The sequence below is a fragment of the Delphinapterus leucas genome, chromosome 19, assembly GCF_059928025.1.
Source record: "Delphinapterus leucas isolate spDelLeu-1000000601 "Yukka" chromosome 19, BTC_Dleu_Yukka2, whole genome shotgun sequence".
In the NCBI taxonomy this organism is placed as follows: Eukaryota; Metazoa; Chordata; class Mammalia; order Artiodactyla; family Monodontidae; genus Delphinapterus; species Delphinapterus leucas.
Window position 1 is genome coordinate 55,422,869 of NC_143147.1, and position 14,900 is coordinate 55,437,768.

A 14,900-nucleotide genomic window follows, 5' to 3' on the forward strand; every position below is an offset into this window, starting at 1 on the left:
GTCTTCCTGTTATAGGTGATGCTGAACAAGAACTTGGTCCCCCTCCATCTGTAGATGAGGCAGCAAACACACTCATGACTCGTCTGGGTTTCCTCCTTGGAGAGAAAGTCACGGAAGTTCAGACAGGTGACCAATACAACATGGAAGTACAGGATGAAAATCAGGTAAACTGCTTCCTATCAACTTAGTGAAACATGGGATGAAACAGCCTTTTATAACCAGGAAAGGAAAAATGTTGCAGGGTGTCAGTGTTCTGAGAAGAATAATCCCAAGTATAGAGTGCCTTTTGAGGCCTGGAGATATAACTTAATTTTCCATAATCACTATATTTCTTCAGTTTATAGAACGTCTTTTAGTTTCCTTCTTAAGTTTAAAAAGCCACTTTAAGGTTTTGACTTATTTATTGAATGAATGAGGAAATAAATAAGTAAATAAGCCAACAAACAAAATAGACATATATATGAGCACCGCACCCCCAAATTGCAGAATACATATTGTTTTCAGGTACACATGGATTATTTGCCAAATTGACAATATGCTGATCCATTGAACAGATCTCAACAAATGTCAAAAGATTTCAACTACTGTGACCATAGTAGAATTAATCAATTATAAAATAACATAGAAAATGATAGCTAAAAGATAACTCAGAAAATCCAAATCCCCAAGTGTTGGGATATTAATATACTCCTAAGTAGCCTTTAAGTCAGAAAATCACAAGAAATTGGAAAATATTTTAAACGGAAATAATAAAAAATGAAATATAATAAAACTTGTAGTATATAAAATATGCTTTAAAAAACTTTAGTTTTGGATACATATATTAGAAAAGCAGAAAATCCAAAAAATTAATGATCTAGATATTTATCTCAGAAAGTTAAAAATATTAGCAATTGGAAAAAATTATTATTTCATAGACTTTTTTCTTTTGTCTATTCCATTCTTTTCAGTTAAAATGTAGCAAAAGAAGTATTAGACTCAGATTCATTTATGCGGTCTTAATCTTTAAAACGAACGTCCGGTAGTGAACCATTTTACTCAGAAGATGACAAATTAAATTCAAATTGCATATTCTCAGTAATGTTGGTGAAGATTCTATGTCATATGTTAGCTTCACCATAAAGTGTACAAGGATTATTTGAATATATTTGTCGATCATGTGGTTAATGCTCAGATGTTCCAGAGCTCTCTCCTCAGACTTTTCCTTTCTTTATATTCTCACTCCTAAGGTCATTGGTTTTGCTGGCTGCACATTCTGATCATGTGGGCAGTTTCTGTAAAATTCAAATACCTGGAGATTCTAATCAGATTGAAACTCTTCCATTCTTATGTCTTTAAATACTGTCTTAACTCCTAAACTGTCTCTAGCCCTGCCTTTCCCCTTAACTCTAGATCTGTATTTTTAGCTGCCTACACTACCTTTTCTACCTATGTGTCCAAGGTACATCTCAAATTTAACATGTCAAAAAACTGAACTCTTGCATTTTTCCCCAGAACCTGCTCCTTCTACTGAGTTTCCTGTCTGAATAGGTGGCATCACCTACAGGCATAAGACAAAAGCACTGGAGTCATTCTTGGCTTTACTCTGTCACACTCTACATTCACTCTTTCAGCAAATTATGTAGGCTTTGTCTTCAGAATGTATGCTAAATCTGATCCCTTTTCATTACTTCCACTGGTACACCTAAATCCAGGTCACTGTCATCTCTTGCCTGGGCTAGTGCAATAGCTCCTAGAATGTAAGGCTAGAAGGCTGGAACTTTTGCCTGTTCTATTTACGGCTGTATCCTCTGCACCTAGAACAATGTCTACTATTAGTAGGTGCTCAATAAATATTTACTGTCTAGAATAAATGGCCTCCTAATAGGGCTCTGCTTCCACTCTTGCCCCCTGTAGTCTGTTTACACAGAAGCCAGCGTGATCCTTGAAAATGTGAACCTGGTCCTTTGACTTCTCTTCTCTCAATCTCCCACTGTATTCCCCCACATTTAACATTAAATCTGAAATCTTTACCATGACCAGCAAGGGGCTACCTGATCTGACCCCTCGCTGCCTCTCCTACATCATTTCCTACCCCTCTCCCTTTCACCTGCAGCTCGCCAGCAACACTGGCCTTCCTGTCATTCCTCAAACACATAAAACATTCATTTATACTGGAATGTTCTTCCCATATAACCCACTTCCTTACTTTATCCAGTGCTCTGCTCAAATGTTACCTCCTCCGAGAGGCCTCTTCCTTAATTACTTTATCTAATAGCACCTGCCCATCACTGTATCCCCTTATCCTGGTACTTTATTTTTTTTATAGCTCTTATTAATTTATTACATTATATATTTAGTTGTGGGGGGGTTGTGTATATCATACAAGAATGTAAGCTTCATGGTGATAGGGATTTTTTTTAACTAATTTACATTGTAACTATGTCAGTATGCTGTGATCTGTGAATAAAAAATAGAAATGATACATGTTGAGAGCTTCATTTAAATTGGTATAAATAAAACATCTATTTTACTTTTTATCTCTTTATATTCACAGCAGGTTAAAATATGACTGTTCTAATAATGACCAAGAAACATGACATTACAATCTGAGAATTTGCCAAGGACCCTGTGTTTCTAAAAAGCTACATTTCTTGAGGTGCTAAAATTTATATTTGGTTGCTTTTGAGATGCTTCATGTCACAGCCTGTTGCAGTAATTTCTAAATAAAGTCACATGACTTGTGACTTCATTTAGAAATCAGGTAGCCCCTTCCTGGTCATGGTAAATAAAGATTTCAGATTAGAACGTGCTTTGTGCATTTACTGAATAAATTCGTCATAAAATAAGTAAATGAGTAGTATCATTGATTTAATGTAATTAAAGTGATATAGTATAACAGAAAAGTCACTGAACCAGGAGGTAGAAGATGTGTAGGGTTCATTTATATTTCAATTTTCAGGTAAAGAAAAATGGAAGCACACTGCCAGAAAGTGATGGACTAGTATTCAAATCCAGGCAGTCTGCTTTTACAACTTATGTTCTTAATAGCTACACCATACTGGTCCAGTATAGCATGAAATAATGACAGGATTGTTGTGAAGATCAAGTTAAATCATGAATATGAAATCACTTTGTAAGCTGTAAAGTGTCATATAAACAAAAGATATATATGCAATATAATTAGTATGTAAATGTATGCAGGAACTGTATGATTTGGGGGAAATTGCTTCATAGCTTGCATACTTAGGGTAGTTTCATTTTCACATTTCTTAAATGGGGAAATAATATTTATTATGCCTCATACTTGGTTGATAAGGAGATAATGAAGTATCAATTATAACATTTAAAAAATTTTAACTACGAAACATTGAACAAATGTAAAATATTAATAATGAAGCTACATGATAGCCCTCTTGGAATATAATATACCATGAAACTATCTTGGAACCACAGAAGAAAGTGGCTGAATTGACCATTGGAATTTCTAGTCTTAGGAAAATTATTAAGAACTAGGAGGTCATGTTCACTTAGTGACTTTCTTCTGTACTGAACAACATACTGACAAAGATAGATTGCTTTGTTTAGAAAGACCCTATATAGTAATGGTGTCCTCAGAATAGTGCTAGTAATGACAAAATCCAGCACAGGCAAGTCAGCATATATCATTTTTTTGCAAAGGACAACATATTGAAAGTGATATTCAACTGATCACTATATTTTCTTCTCTCAGTAGTTTCTGGTGTATTAGGATGTACCTTATAAATTCCATCATTAGATTCTTCCCTTGGGTATTTGTAGAACCTTGAAGAGATCCGATTGAGAGTTTGGGATCCTTCTGGAGACCACTAAAAGATCAATGGGAAAACCACTGAAAGGTTTTAGAAGCGGAGCGGCTTAATTAGATGTCCATTTTAGCCTGCAGTATGGAGAGTAGATAATGTTGTCTTTCTGTGCCCAGAAGAGATTTCTGTGTCTCATTAACTAGCCTCCTTAAATAAATATAAGGCTTGCCTTTTAATTCACAAGCCATGAACAGTTTTCTGCTTTCTGAATGGCTTCATCTTTAAGCTTTGCTTTTACAGTTAAAGCTTTTAAAGCATAGTCTGTGATAAATGCTTTATTTTCCAGAAAATAACTTGTAGTAAAAATTATGTGTCATTTGAGCCTAACCTCCACATTGGCTATATTATGCATATAATACAGTTTCCTTTCTCAAAGAACCGACTGAGAATCTTGTCTAAAAATGGAAATTAGTTGCTATAGAGGTAATAGATTTATACCCAAATTAAACTTTTTCAACATGGAATGACTATATAGTATAGATATATCTAATGTAGAAGACTCTAATACAGTTCTATTACAGTACCCACATATTTCTTAAACTGAGAATGAGGCAGTTAAAAATTGCCATGCCAAATTCTAACTAGGGAGGATTCTAAGTCACCAAGACTGGGGTAGGGTTCAGTATCTGTCAGTTTTGTAGGGGAACTTGTTTTTTACATTCCACAGGAAATTCTACTGCAAGCCCAGTTTTTAAAAAATTCATTGCTCTGGTAGACCAACATCATTTTATAGAAATAGAGGAAATTACAAAGAAATTGAAACTCCTCCCTCTTCTGGAGAAAAATTATATAGAAGAGAAATGGCATAGATTTGAGGGCTTATTGTGTTGTTAAGAAAAATCAGTTTCTAATATCATTCATATGATTGAAAAGATTTACTTGGTTGCAGGGTTCTGAGAATGTCACTTATGCTTGGTTGAGTTGAATGTATCTTTTATGACCTGGTTATAGCATTTAAATTAAAATCAAAACCTGGATTCAACACAGATAATTAAATATAAGAGATTGCATCTGGAAATCATTTGGGGACGAGTCAAAGAGCCTTAATATTCTCATATTCAGTGATCAGCATATTTTCCAGTCAAGTTATAAAATGTAAATCTTCAGTTTTAGCAGAGAGATTATGAATAGACTCTGTATGTAAAGTTGAAATGCTTTTTTTTTAATTTAACATTTAAAGATGTTAAATTTATCATTAGTACTCCAAGTAATTTTGCCACTGATCAAGTACTGTTTTGAAAAGGGTAACATTTTTTTTTAAACATCATTATTGGAGTATAATTGCTTTACAGTGGTGTGTTAGTTTCTGCTTTATAACAAAGTGAATCAGCTATACATATATATATATCCCCATATCCCCTCCCTCTTGCGTCTCCCTCCCACCCTCCCTATCCCACCCCTTTAGGGGGTCACAAAGCACTGAGCTGATCTCCCTGTGCTGTGCAGCTGCTTCCCACTAGCCATCTATTTTACATTTGGTAGTATATATATGTCCATGCCACTCTGTCACTTCATCCCAGTGTACCCTTCCCCCTCCCCGTGTCCTCAAATCCATTCTCTACATCTGCGTCTTTATTCCCGTCCTGCCCCTAGGTTTTTCAGAACCTTTTTTTTTTTTATTATTCCATATATGTGTGTTAGCATACGGTATTTGTTTTTCTCTTTCTGACTTACTTCGCTCTGTATGACAGACTCTAGGTCCATCCACCTCACTACAAATAACTCAATTTTGTTTCTTTTTATGGCTGAGTAATATTCCATTGTATATATGTGCCACATCTTCTTTATCCATTCATCTGTTGATGGACACTTAGGTTGCTTCCATGTCCTGGCTATTGTAAATAGAGCTGCAGTGAACACTGTGGTACATGACTCTTTTTGAATTATGGTTTTCTCAGGGTATATGCCCAGTAGTGGGATTGCTGGGTCGTATGGTAGTTCTATTTTTAGTTTTATAAGGAACCTCCATACTGCTCTCCATAGCGGCTGTTATCAATTTACATTCCCACCAACAGTGCAAGAGGGTTCCCTTTTCTCCACACCCTCTCCAGCATTTATTGTTTGTAGATTTTTTGATGATGGCCATTCTGACTGGTGTGAGATGATATCTCATTGTAGTTTTGATTTGCATTTCTCTGCTGATTAGTGACGTTGAGCATCCTTATATGTGTTTGTTGGCAATCTGTATATCTTCTTTGGAGAGATGTCTATTTGGGTCTTCTGCGCATTTTTGGATTGGGTTGTTTGTTTTTTGGATATTGAGCTGCATGAGCTGCTTGTATATTTTGGAGATTAATCCTTTGTCAGTTGCTTCGTTTGCAAATATTTTCTCCCATTCTGAGGATTGTCTTTTCGTCTTGTTTATGGTTTCCTTTGCTGTGCAACAGCTTTTAAGTTTCATTAGGTCCCATTTGTTTATTTTTGTTTTTATTTCGCTTGCTCTAGGAGGTGGGTCAAAAAGGATCTTGCTGTGATTTATGTCATAGAGTGTTCTGCCTATGTTTTCCTCTAAGAGTTTGATGGTGTCTGGCCTTACATTTAGGTCTTTAATCCATTTTGAGTTTATTTTTGTGTATGGTGTTAGGGAGTGTTCTAATTTCATTCTTTTGCATGGAGCTGTCCAGTTTTCCCAGCACCACTTTTTGAAGAGGCTGTCTTTTCTCCACTGTATACTCTTGCCTCCTTTATGAAAAATAAAGTGACCAAATGGGTGTGGGTTTATCTCTGGGCTTTCTATCCTGTTCCATTGATCTATATTTCTGCTTTTGTGCCAGTACCATTACTGTCTTGCTGACTGTAGCTTTGTAGTATGGTCTGAAGTCAGGGAGCCTGATTCCTCCACCTCCATTTTTCTTTCTCAAGATTGCTTTGGCTCTTTGGGGTCTTTGGTGTTTCCACACAAATTGTGAATTTTTTTATTCTAGCTCTGTGAAAAATGCAGTTGGTAGTTTGATAGGGATTGTACTGAATCTGTAGATTGCTTTGGGTAGTAGAATCATTTTCACAGTGTTGATTCTTCCAATCCAAGAACATGGTATATCTCTCCATCTGTTTGTATCATCTTTAATTTCTTTCATCAGTGTCTTATAGCTTTCTGCATACAGCTCTTTTGTCTCCTTAGGTAGGTTTATTCCTAGGTATTTTATTCTTTTTGTTGCAGTGGTAAATGGGAGTGTTTCTTTAATATCTCTTTCAGATTTTTCATCATTAGTGTATAGGAATGCAAGAGATTTCTGTGCATTAATTTTGTATCCTGGCACTCTACGAAATTCATTGATTAGCTGTAGTAGTTTTCTGGTAGCATCTTTAGGATTCTCTACGTATAGTATCATGTCATCTGCAAACAGTGACAGCTTTACTTCTTCTTTTCCGATTTGGATTCCTTTTATTTCCTTTTCTTCTCTGATTGCTGTGGCTAAAACTTCCAAAACTATGTTGAATAAGAGTGGTGAGAGTGGACAACCTTGTCTTGTTCCTGGTCTTAGTGGAAATAGTTTCAGTTTTCCACCATTGAGAACGATGTTGGCTGTGGGTTTGTCATATATGGCCTTTATTATGTTGAGGTAAGTTCCCTCTATGCCTACTTTCTGGAGGTTTTTTTATCATAAATGGTGTTCAGTTTTGTCGAATGCTTTTTTTGCATCTATTCAGATGATCATATGGTTTTTCTCCTTCAATTTGTTAATATGGTTTATCACATTGATTGATTTGCATATATTGAAGAATCCTTGCATTCCTGGGATACACCCCACTTGATCACGGTGTATGATCCTTTTAATGTACTGTTGGATTCTGTTTGCTAGTATTTTGTTGAGGGTTTTTGCATCTATGTTCATCAGTGATATTGGCCTGTAGTTTTCTTTCTTTGTGACATCTTTGTCTGGTTTTGGTATCAGGGTAGAATAACATTTCTTGAGTGTTTGAAAAAACATAGACTTTCATTCATTATTTCATTAATTTATTTGGGTAGAAAGAGCTAAAGAAAAGCGAATTGTCATTAAATTAGGTAAACCAGAATATATTACCATCAGTGTTTTTGGTGATTATTCATTACTTCCCATCAAAAATGTGAAAAGGAGGTAACTTTAGGTGTAAGAATCACTCAGTGATCTCAGTCTGTAATCAGTTTCTACAGAGAAATTATTTCATTTTGTATTAAATTAATATTGTTTGATCTATTTTATTTGACAAACTTTTAGATAAGGCATTTTCCCTGCATTCATTTATTGCCTCTGAGCAACCACCTGTGTATCAAAAAAAACACATTTATTTGCATTAAGAACTTTATTTTTATTTCTCCTTGGCTGCAGAGATATTTTTTTCTATCCAAAGAAAATTATTAGCAAGAAAAAGTTCCAAGCCTTCAGAAAAATTTGGATTGAAAATAGCAAGAAAATTTTGTGATTAATAAATTCCTCTACTAGTTCATAGCAGTGATAAAGACTACTTGTCCCTGTGAGTTTCCTAGGCAGAAAAACAGGCCAGTCTCTGCTCATGTTAAATTTATCAAGTTTCACCTTAATTATAGAACACAGAATGCTTTATCCCGGAAGGGAAAAACAAACAGAACCTAATAGATGTAAAAGTTGTGCATGTGAATTTTTTTTTCTTATCAAAGCATGTGTTTTACCATAAGATATATTTTACTTTAACAGCTGATCAGTTTATCTCATTTTTCATTTAAATTTTTCAGACCTCAGCAATCACCCAGAGGATAAGTCCCTGTTCCACCTTGACTAGCAGCACTGCCTCTCCACCAGCCAGCAGCCCCTGCTCTACTCTCCCGCAAGTCAGTACAAATGCAACTGCCAAGGATAGCAGCTATGGGGCTGTCACCAGTCCAACCTCCACCCTTGAAAGCAGAGATAGCGGTATCATTGGTAAGTTGGTTTTTATATTAATCATTAAAAAAGAAAGCATCTTATGTCTTTTTTTCTTTTTAAAATAATTACACAAGCTCAAGGTTTTCAAAAATTCTGCTTTTGATTTACTGAGATGTATATATAAAATGTGTCCTTTTCTTTTTAATGATACAGGAGAGAGACATAAAGGGTAAACAAAATGAGAGGTATCTCTCCCTGCTTAACCAGTCCTTTAAAGATATTATCTGATAAAAGAATGGATGAATAGAAAAAGTTCTTTCTACTTCTTCTTGTAAATTCACATGCATCATCTGTCTACCAACAGAAGTGGTTCAGAAAAAGTTTATCCCTCACTGAACTAGTAGTTTCTTGGTGGTTCTCAGTTCTTTGTATTATTGCCTGTTGTATACTTGTTAAGGGGAGTCAGTCACATGGAAGTGAGCAAAGTTTTGGGAAAAGAAGAATCTGAAGACAAAGAAATGCAAAGAGAAGAAAAGAAGACTGAGCACAGAATCTTAGGGCATGTTCAAATTGAGCAGGGGGTGAGAGGTGTGAGAATGAGCCAGTAGATACAGAAAAAGGGTAGTCAGACAGATAGGAGAAAAACTGGGGCAGTATAATGTTACCAGCGCCAAGGAAGATAAAAGTTTCAAGGAAGTGGTGAGGAGAGTCTGGTCAACAAATGACAGAAGCTGAAGAGACTAGGAAAGTGGAAACGATAAAGGAATAAAGACAATGAAATATTTTTTCCTCATTTGGCTTCCTTCTAAAGGTTATCAAATCAAAATATTTATTTGTTTAGATATTATTGCAGATATTTTAATGCCATGTCAACTAAGCATATCTCTAGTACTCAAATGAATATACATCAACATGTGAATTTATTCACTTTAAATAAATAATGAGTTGATAAAAAGAATATTTTTACAGCAAAGTTACAGGATACAAAATCAACATACAAAAACCAGTTGCATTTCTATACCCTAACAATGGATAACCAAAAACAATAAAATTAAGAAAGCAATTCCATTACAGTAGCGTCAAAAAGAATAAAATACTTAGGAATAAATTTAACTAAGGAGGCAAAAGGCATGTACACTAAATACCACAAAACATTGCTAAAGAAATTTTAAAAGACTTAAATAATTGGAAATATATCCTGTGTTCATGGATTGGAAGACTGATATTGTTAAAATAATATTTCTCAAAGCAATCTGCAGAATCACTGAAATCCCTATCATAATCCCAACAATGTTCTTTGCAGAAATAGAAACACCCATTCTAAAATTCCTGTGAAATCTCAAGGACCCCAAATAATCAAAACAATTTTGAAAAAGGAGAACAGAATTGGAGGACTCATATTTCCTGATTTGAAAACTTATTATAAAGCTCCTAAAAGGCAGGATTCATGTCTGATAATTTAATGTACCCTCAGTATGTAACATAATAATTTCTGATTTGTGCTTACTTTATATGAGAAGTCATTATGAAGGTATTATCATTAAATAGCTAAATATTTTAACTAAATAAAATACATAGATAGATAAAATATGATGAAAATTGACCTCTTTTCCTAACCTCTGAAATAGTTTATAGAAAATTGGAATTACCTGTTTCTGGACTATTTAGTAGGACCTGCCATTAAAATATTTCAGACCTGTTATTTTCTTTATGTCAATCTTTTAAACTACTATTTCAGTGTATTTAATACTATAGGACTTAAATTTTTTTCTTTTTCTTTCTGAATCTCTTTTCCTTAGTAATGGTTTTTCTTTCAAATTTATTTGCAAAAACTTGTCCAAAATATTCTCTTATAATGACATCACTACCTACCCAGGAACCCAAGCTAGAAAGCCAAGAGGAGAGTCCTTCCCACCTTCCTTCCCCCTGTATTTCTCATCCCTGTATTGTTTTTTCATCTTTCCTAGCATTGCCTTGATAGTCCGTATTTATCTTAGACCTAGATTAATACAAATCTAACTGTTCTCTCTGCGTTTTTTGCCTTGTCCTAAGTCTGTTTCTCACACAGCCACCAAAGTGAATTAACTGAAAAACAATTACTGTTTTGATTCTGTTATCTATAAGATGTAGTGAACTACCTGAAAATCAAATCTGATCAGATCACTCCTTTGGCTCCCATTTACCTAGCAGATAAAGGCCAGGCTCTCCTGATCTGACCGCAGCCAGTTTCTCCAGCCTTCAAGCCCACTACTTTCGGCCTTGTATATATTATTCTGGCAACTTTAGATTTTGTTGTTACCTGACACATTCATTTTTTCATCTCTGTGCTTTTGCTCATATTGATCATTCTGCCTTGTAATCTCCTCTCTCCCTCTTAAATTTGACTAACTCCTACATATTTTTTAAGATTCACCTTGAGTATTCTGTCACCACTACTACCACCACCCCTCTTCACTTCTCCACTCCACCTCCTATCCAATACATATTATTATTCCGTGTTCCCAGTAATACCTGTGCATATCTGTACCATTACATTTAACACATGGTATTATAATTACTTTTGGAGCCTGCTTTTCACCATTAGACTGTTTCTTGTTAGCCAAAATTGTGTCTTATTCATCCGTATCTGTAGCACCTAGTCCAGTGACTGACATATGGTAGCATAGTAGGTGCTCAAAGGAAAGAAAGCTTAAGTGTGGAAGGATAGGGGATAAAGGACTGACCTGGCACTTTACTTTTTTGACAGGTGTTTAGAGTGTTTAGAGTGACCATTGGGTACAAGATGGAACTTTATTAAATTTTTAATAAATAATAGAGATTAGAATTCTCCATCGACTAATCTTATTCTCTTAAATTCTCTTTATGATTCATTTTGGCCCAGTGACTTTTATAATCCCAGCCACACCTCTTCCTGGGTTCTTCTGTTGATCTTATTAGAGTGTCTGTAACTGCATATCATCTATTCTGCCATACATTAAAAACTAGCTTTAGAAATACATTCATCCAAGCAGAAGGCATGGTACTGACGGATTGGATAAAATCCGTTTACAAGTAGTTACCTTTCAAAGTGGAGGCTTAACATGTCAGTGAGTGTTCAGAATAAATGTTCATAATGTTCTGAAAATTAAAAATGAGATCCTGCTTTGACTTATAGCAGACAGTGTTCCTCATTTTTTTCTTCTGATAAATTTCCAAAATTGTGTTCCTTGTAAATATAAGTGCCTTTGTGGATAAGAGAGCTAATTTGAAGAATAATGAACTTCCATTCTTTAATGTGTATAAATACTGCAACAGATTTACTTGCAAAATAATGAGAGAAGAAAGAGAATAATGTCTGTTCCTAAAATTACATAAGACTATAGAGTAGTTATCAAATTATATGTGAGCAGCTTATCTTGAGAAATGACTTGTTTCCCTTTAGTTTTTTTTCACTGCAGTCTGATTTGGAAGAAAATTGTATATGGCATAAGTAATAATAGTCAAAGATATTGTTATTACCTTGGAAATCTCAAGGCTAGCCTACCTTAACTGTTAAATATGTTTCAAGTATTTTCCCCGCTGATTATAGAAACATCTGCTTTTCCAAATTAAATATTGCTTATATTATTTCAAACAAAAACTTCCAAGATGGTCTGTTGTTTATTAGTGTTCCATATTTAAATCTTGCCCCGTCAGCGAAAAGCACAAAAGTTATTAAATGTATTAATTTAAATTATCTATTTTTGATTTCTTTATATATCAGTCAGTTCAGTTTGAATTCCTTATGATTACATTTTGTAATTATAGCAGTCAGAATTTTAGTGATGCCTGCTGTGTCACTCTTATAGCATGCCAAAATATGTAGAATTCTAGTTATAAGAATCAGAATATTAGAAATGCAGAGTTCCTGAATTTTTAAATATTGTTAATGTAAAAAGTTCCTCTCTCAGATTCTAAAAGGTTGTAAATAACTGTAACTTCTTAGATTCTGTGTGGTCTAGACTCACCCCAGATGTAATTTAATTTTTACCACAGAAAGCATTCTCTGTTCCAATCATAGCTTCCCTTTCCTCAAACTCACAACCTTTCTTAAATATGTGGTAAAATGTCACTGACATGATTGTCAGGTGTTTACAATGTAATTTCATATTTGTTACTATTTTTCTTTTTTTTTTTTTGTGGTACGCGGGCCTCTCACTGTTGTGGCCTCTCCCGTTGCGGAGCACAGGCTCCGGACGCGCAGGCTCAGCGGCCATGGCTCACAGACCCAGCCGCTCCGCGGCATGTGGGGTCTTCCCGGACCGGGGCATGAACCCGTGTCCCCTGCATCGGCAGGCGGACTCTCAACCACTGCACCACCAGGGAAGCCCCCATATTTGTTACTCTTCTATTTTATTGGTATAACTTTAATGGTATAATGGTCTTATATATGTGGCTAGTTAGATACCACCAACTACATATAATCTCCTATTACCTTATATATAAGCTCCTATATAGCTTTGAGCAAAAATCTTGATAATCATAAACTCTGTGAGATATACATTTTTATATCCTATTCCTTTTTCATGTTAAGTTTTAATAATGGGCTGTTTTGGTATGGTGTTACATAGCAAAATGAATTTAAGCATGGATCCATTTAGGCATGTTTCTTGCCTTTTGTTTATCTGGAGATCACAGTTCCTTCCAGAAGGGTATAATTCTTTTTAAATTTCTTTCTTTTTTTAATTTATTTGTTTATTTTTGGCCGCACTGGGTCTTCATTGCTGCACACGGGCTTTCTCTAGTTGCGGTGAGCAGGAGCTACTCTTCATTGCAGTGTGTGGGCTTCATATTGCTGTGGCTTCTCTTGTTGCACAGAATGGCCTCTAGGCGCGCGGACTTCAGTAGTTGTGGCACTCAGGCTCAGTAGTTGTGGCTCGCGGGCTCTAGAGTACAGGCTCAGTAGTTGTGGTGCACGGGCTTAGTTGCTCCACGGCATGTGGGATCTTCCCGGACCAGGGATCAAACCTGTGTCCCCTGCATTGGCAGGCAGATTCTTAACCACTGTGCCTCCAGGGAAGTCCCAGAAAGGTATAATTCTTGAATTCCCTCTTTTAATCAAATCTCAGAATTTTTTTTTCTTTAGGTTCTGATTTATTGCCAAATTTGTTCTTATATCCTTTAGCCTTATATCACTTAACACCTAGGAAGATGAAACATCTACAGCTTTGCTCATTGTTCAGTGATTATGTTTTCCTAGTATTTCACATTAGTAACTAAAAAGCAAAATCAGAAACTCCTAATCAAAGACCTTTGTTCGTTTAGTAACATATATTCCAGTAGGATGTTGTATGTTCTTTTTTTGATCCAAATTTTCACGTTTAAAAAATCACCTCCCTGAGTCATAAACTTGAACATTAAGATAACTTGAGTTATTTTTTTATATTTTCTCCAACCTGTTTTCAGAAATGTGCAATTGTATCTTCACTGCTAAGTTTCTCCAGTTATTGTGCCAGTGACTCTGTCATCCTTCCCACCTTCTACTTACTTAGCACTAATAAATTTTTGGTAGCTGTAGCGTTATATTTATATGGCATGGCATATATGTTAAAGAAGTCTAGATACTGCCTATTAAATTGATCAAGGAGACCAAACAGAGCATTTCTCTTGCATAATTGACCTAACTAAAATAACAATAATAATAATAATAGTAACAACAACCATTGATTGAGTACAAAGTACGAGGCGGGTACCATTACTTACTCCTTACAATCATCTTATAAGAAAATAGTTGTAAAGGTTTCACAGGATCAGATAATTGAAAGGGTACATAAGACTCCGCAGAAAAATGCTTACAAAAAGCTTTTAGTAAAGATACAGTACAGCAGGCGAAAGAGAATGCCGGCGAGCACCGAGGATCCATTCCCAAGTGCAGCTCTCCACGTTCTTTTTTTCTTTTTAACATCTTTATTGGAGTATAATTGCTTTACATTGTTGTTAGTTGCTGGTGTATAACAAAGTGAATCAGCTATACATATACATGTATCCCCATATCTCCTCCCTCTTGCGTCTCCCTCCCACCCCCACATCCCACCACTCTAGGTGGACACAAAGCACCGAGCTGATCTCCCTGTGCTATGCGGCTGCTTCCCACTAGCTATCTGTTTTACATTTAGTAGTATATATATGTCCATGCCACTCTCTCTCTTCGTCCCAGCTTACCCTTCCCCCTCCCTGTGTCCTTAAGTCCATTCTCTACATCTGCATCTTTATTCCTGTCCTGCCCCTAGGTTCT

General features: G+C 35.5%; 1 protein-coding gene across 1 annotated transcript in view; it reads left to right on the top strand.

Annotated features, from left to right (window-relative positions):
• TANC2 (tetratricopeptide repeat, ankyrin repeat and coiled-coil containing 2) overlaps nt 1-14,900 on the top strand; it is a 349,573-nt gene that overhangs the window by 188,430 nt on the left and 146,243 nt on the right. Inside the window, exons 6-7 of the mRNA XM_022589090.3 lie at nt 16-164; nt 8,518-8,704. Of these exons, the coding sequence (XP_022444798.1) occupies nt 16-164; nt 8,518-8,704 (336 nt within the window). The remainder of the gene's footprint in view (nt 1-15; nt 165-8,517; nt 8,705-14,900) is intronic.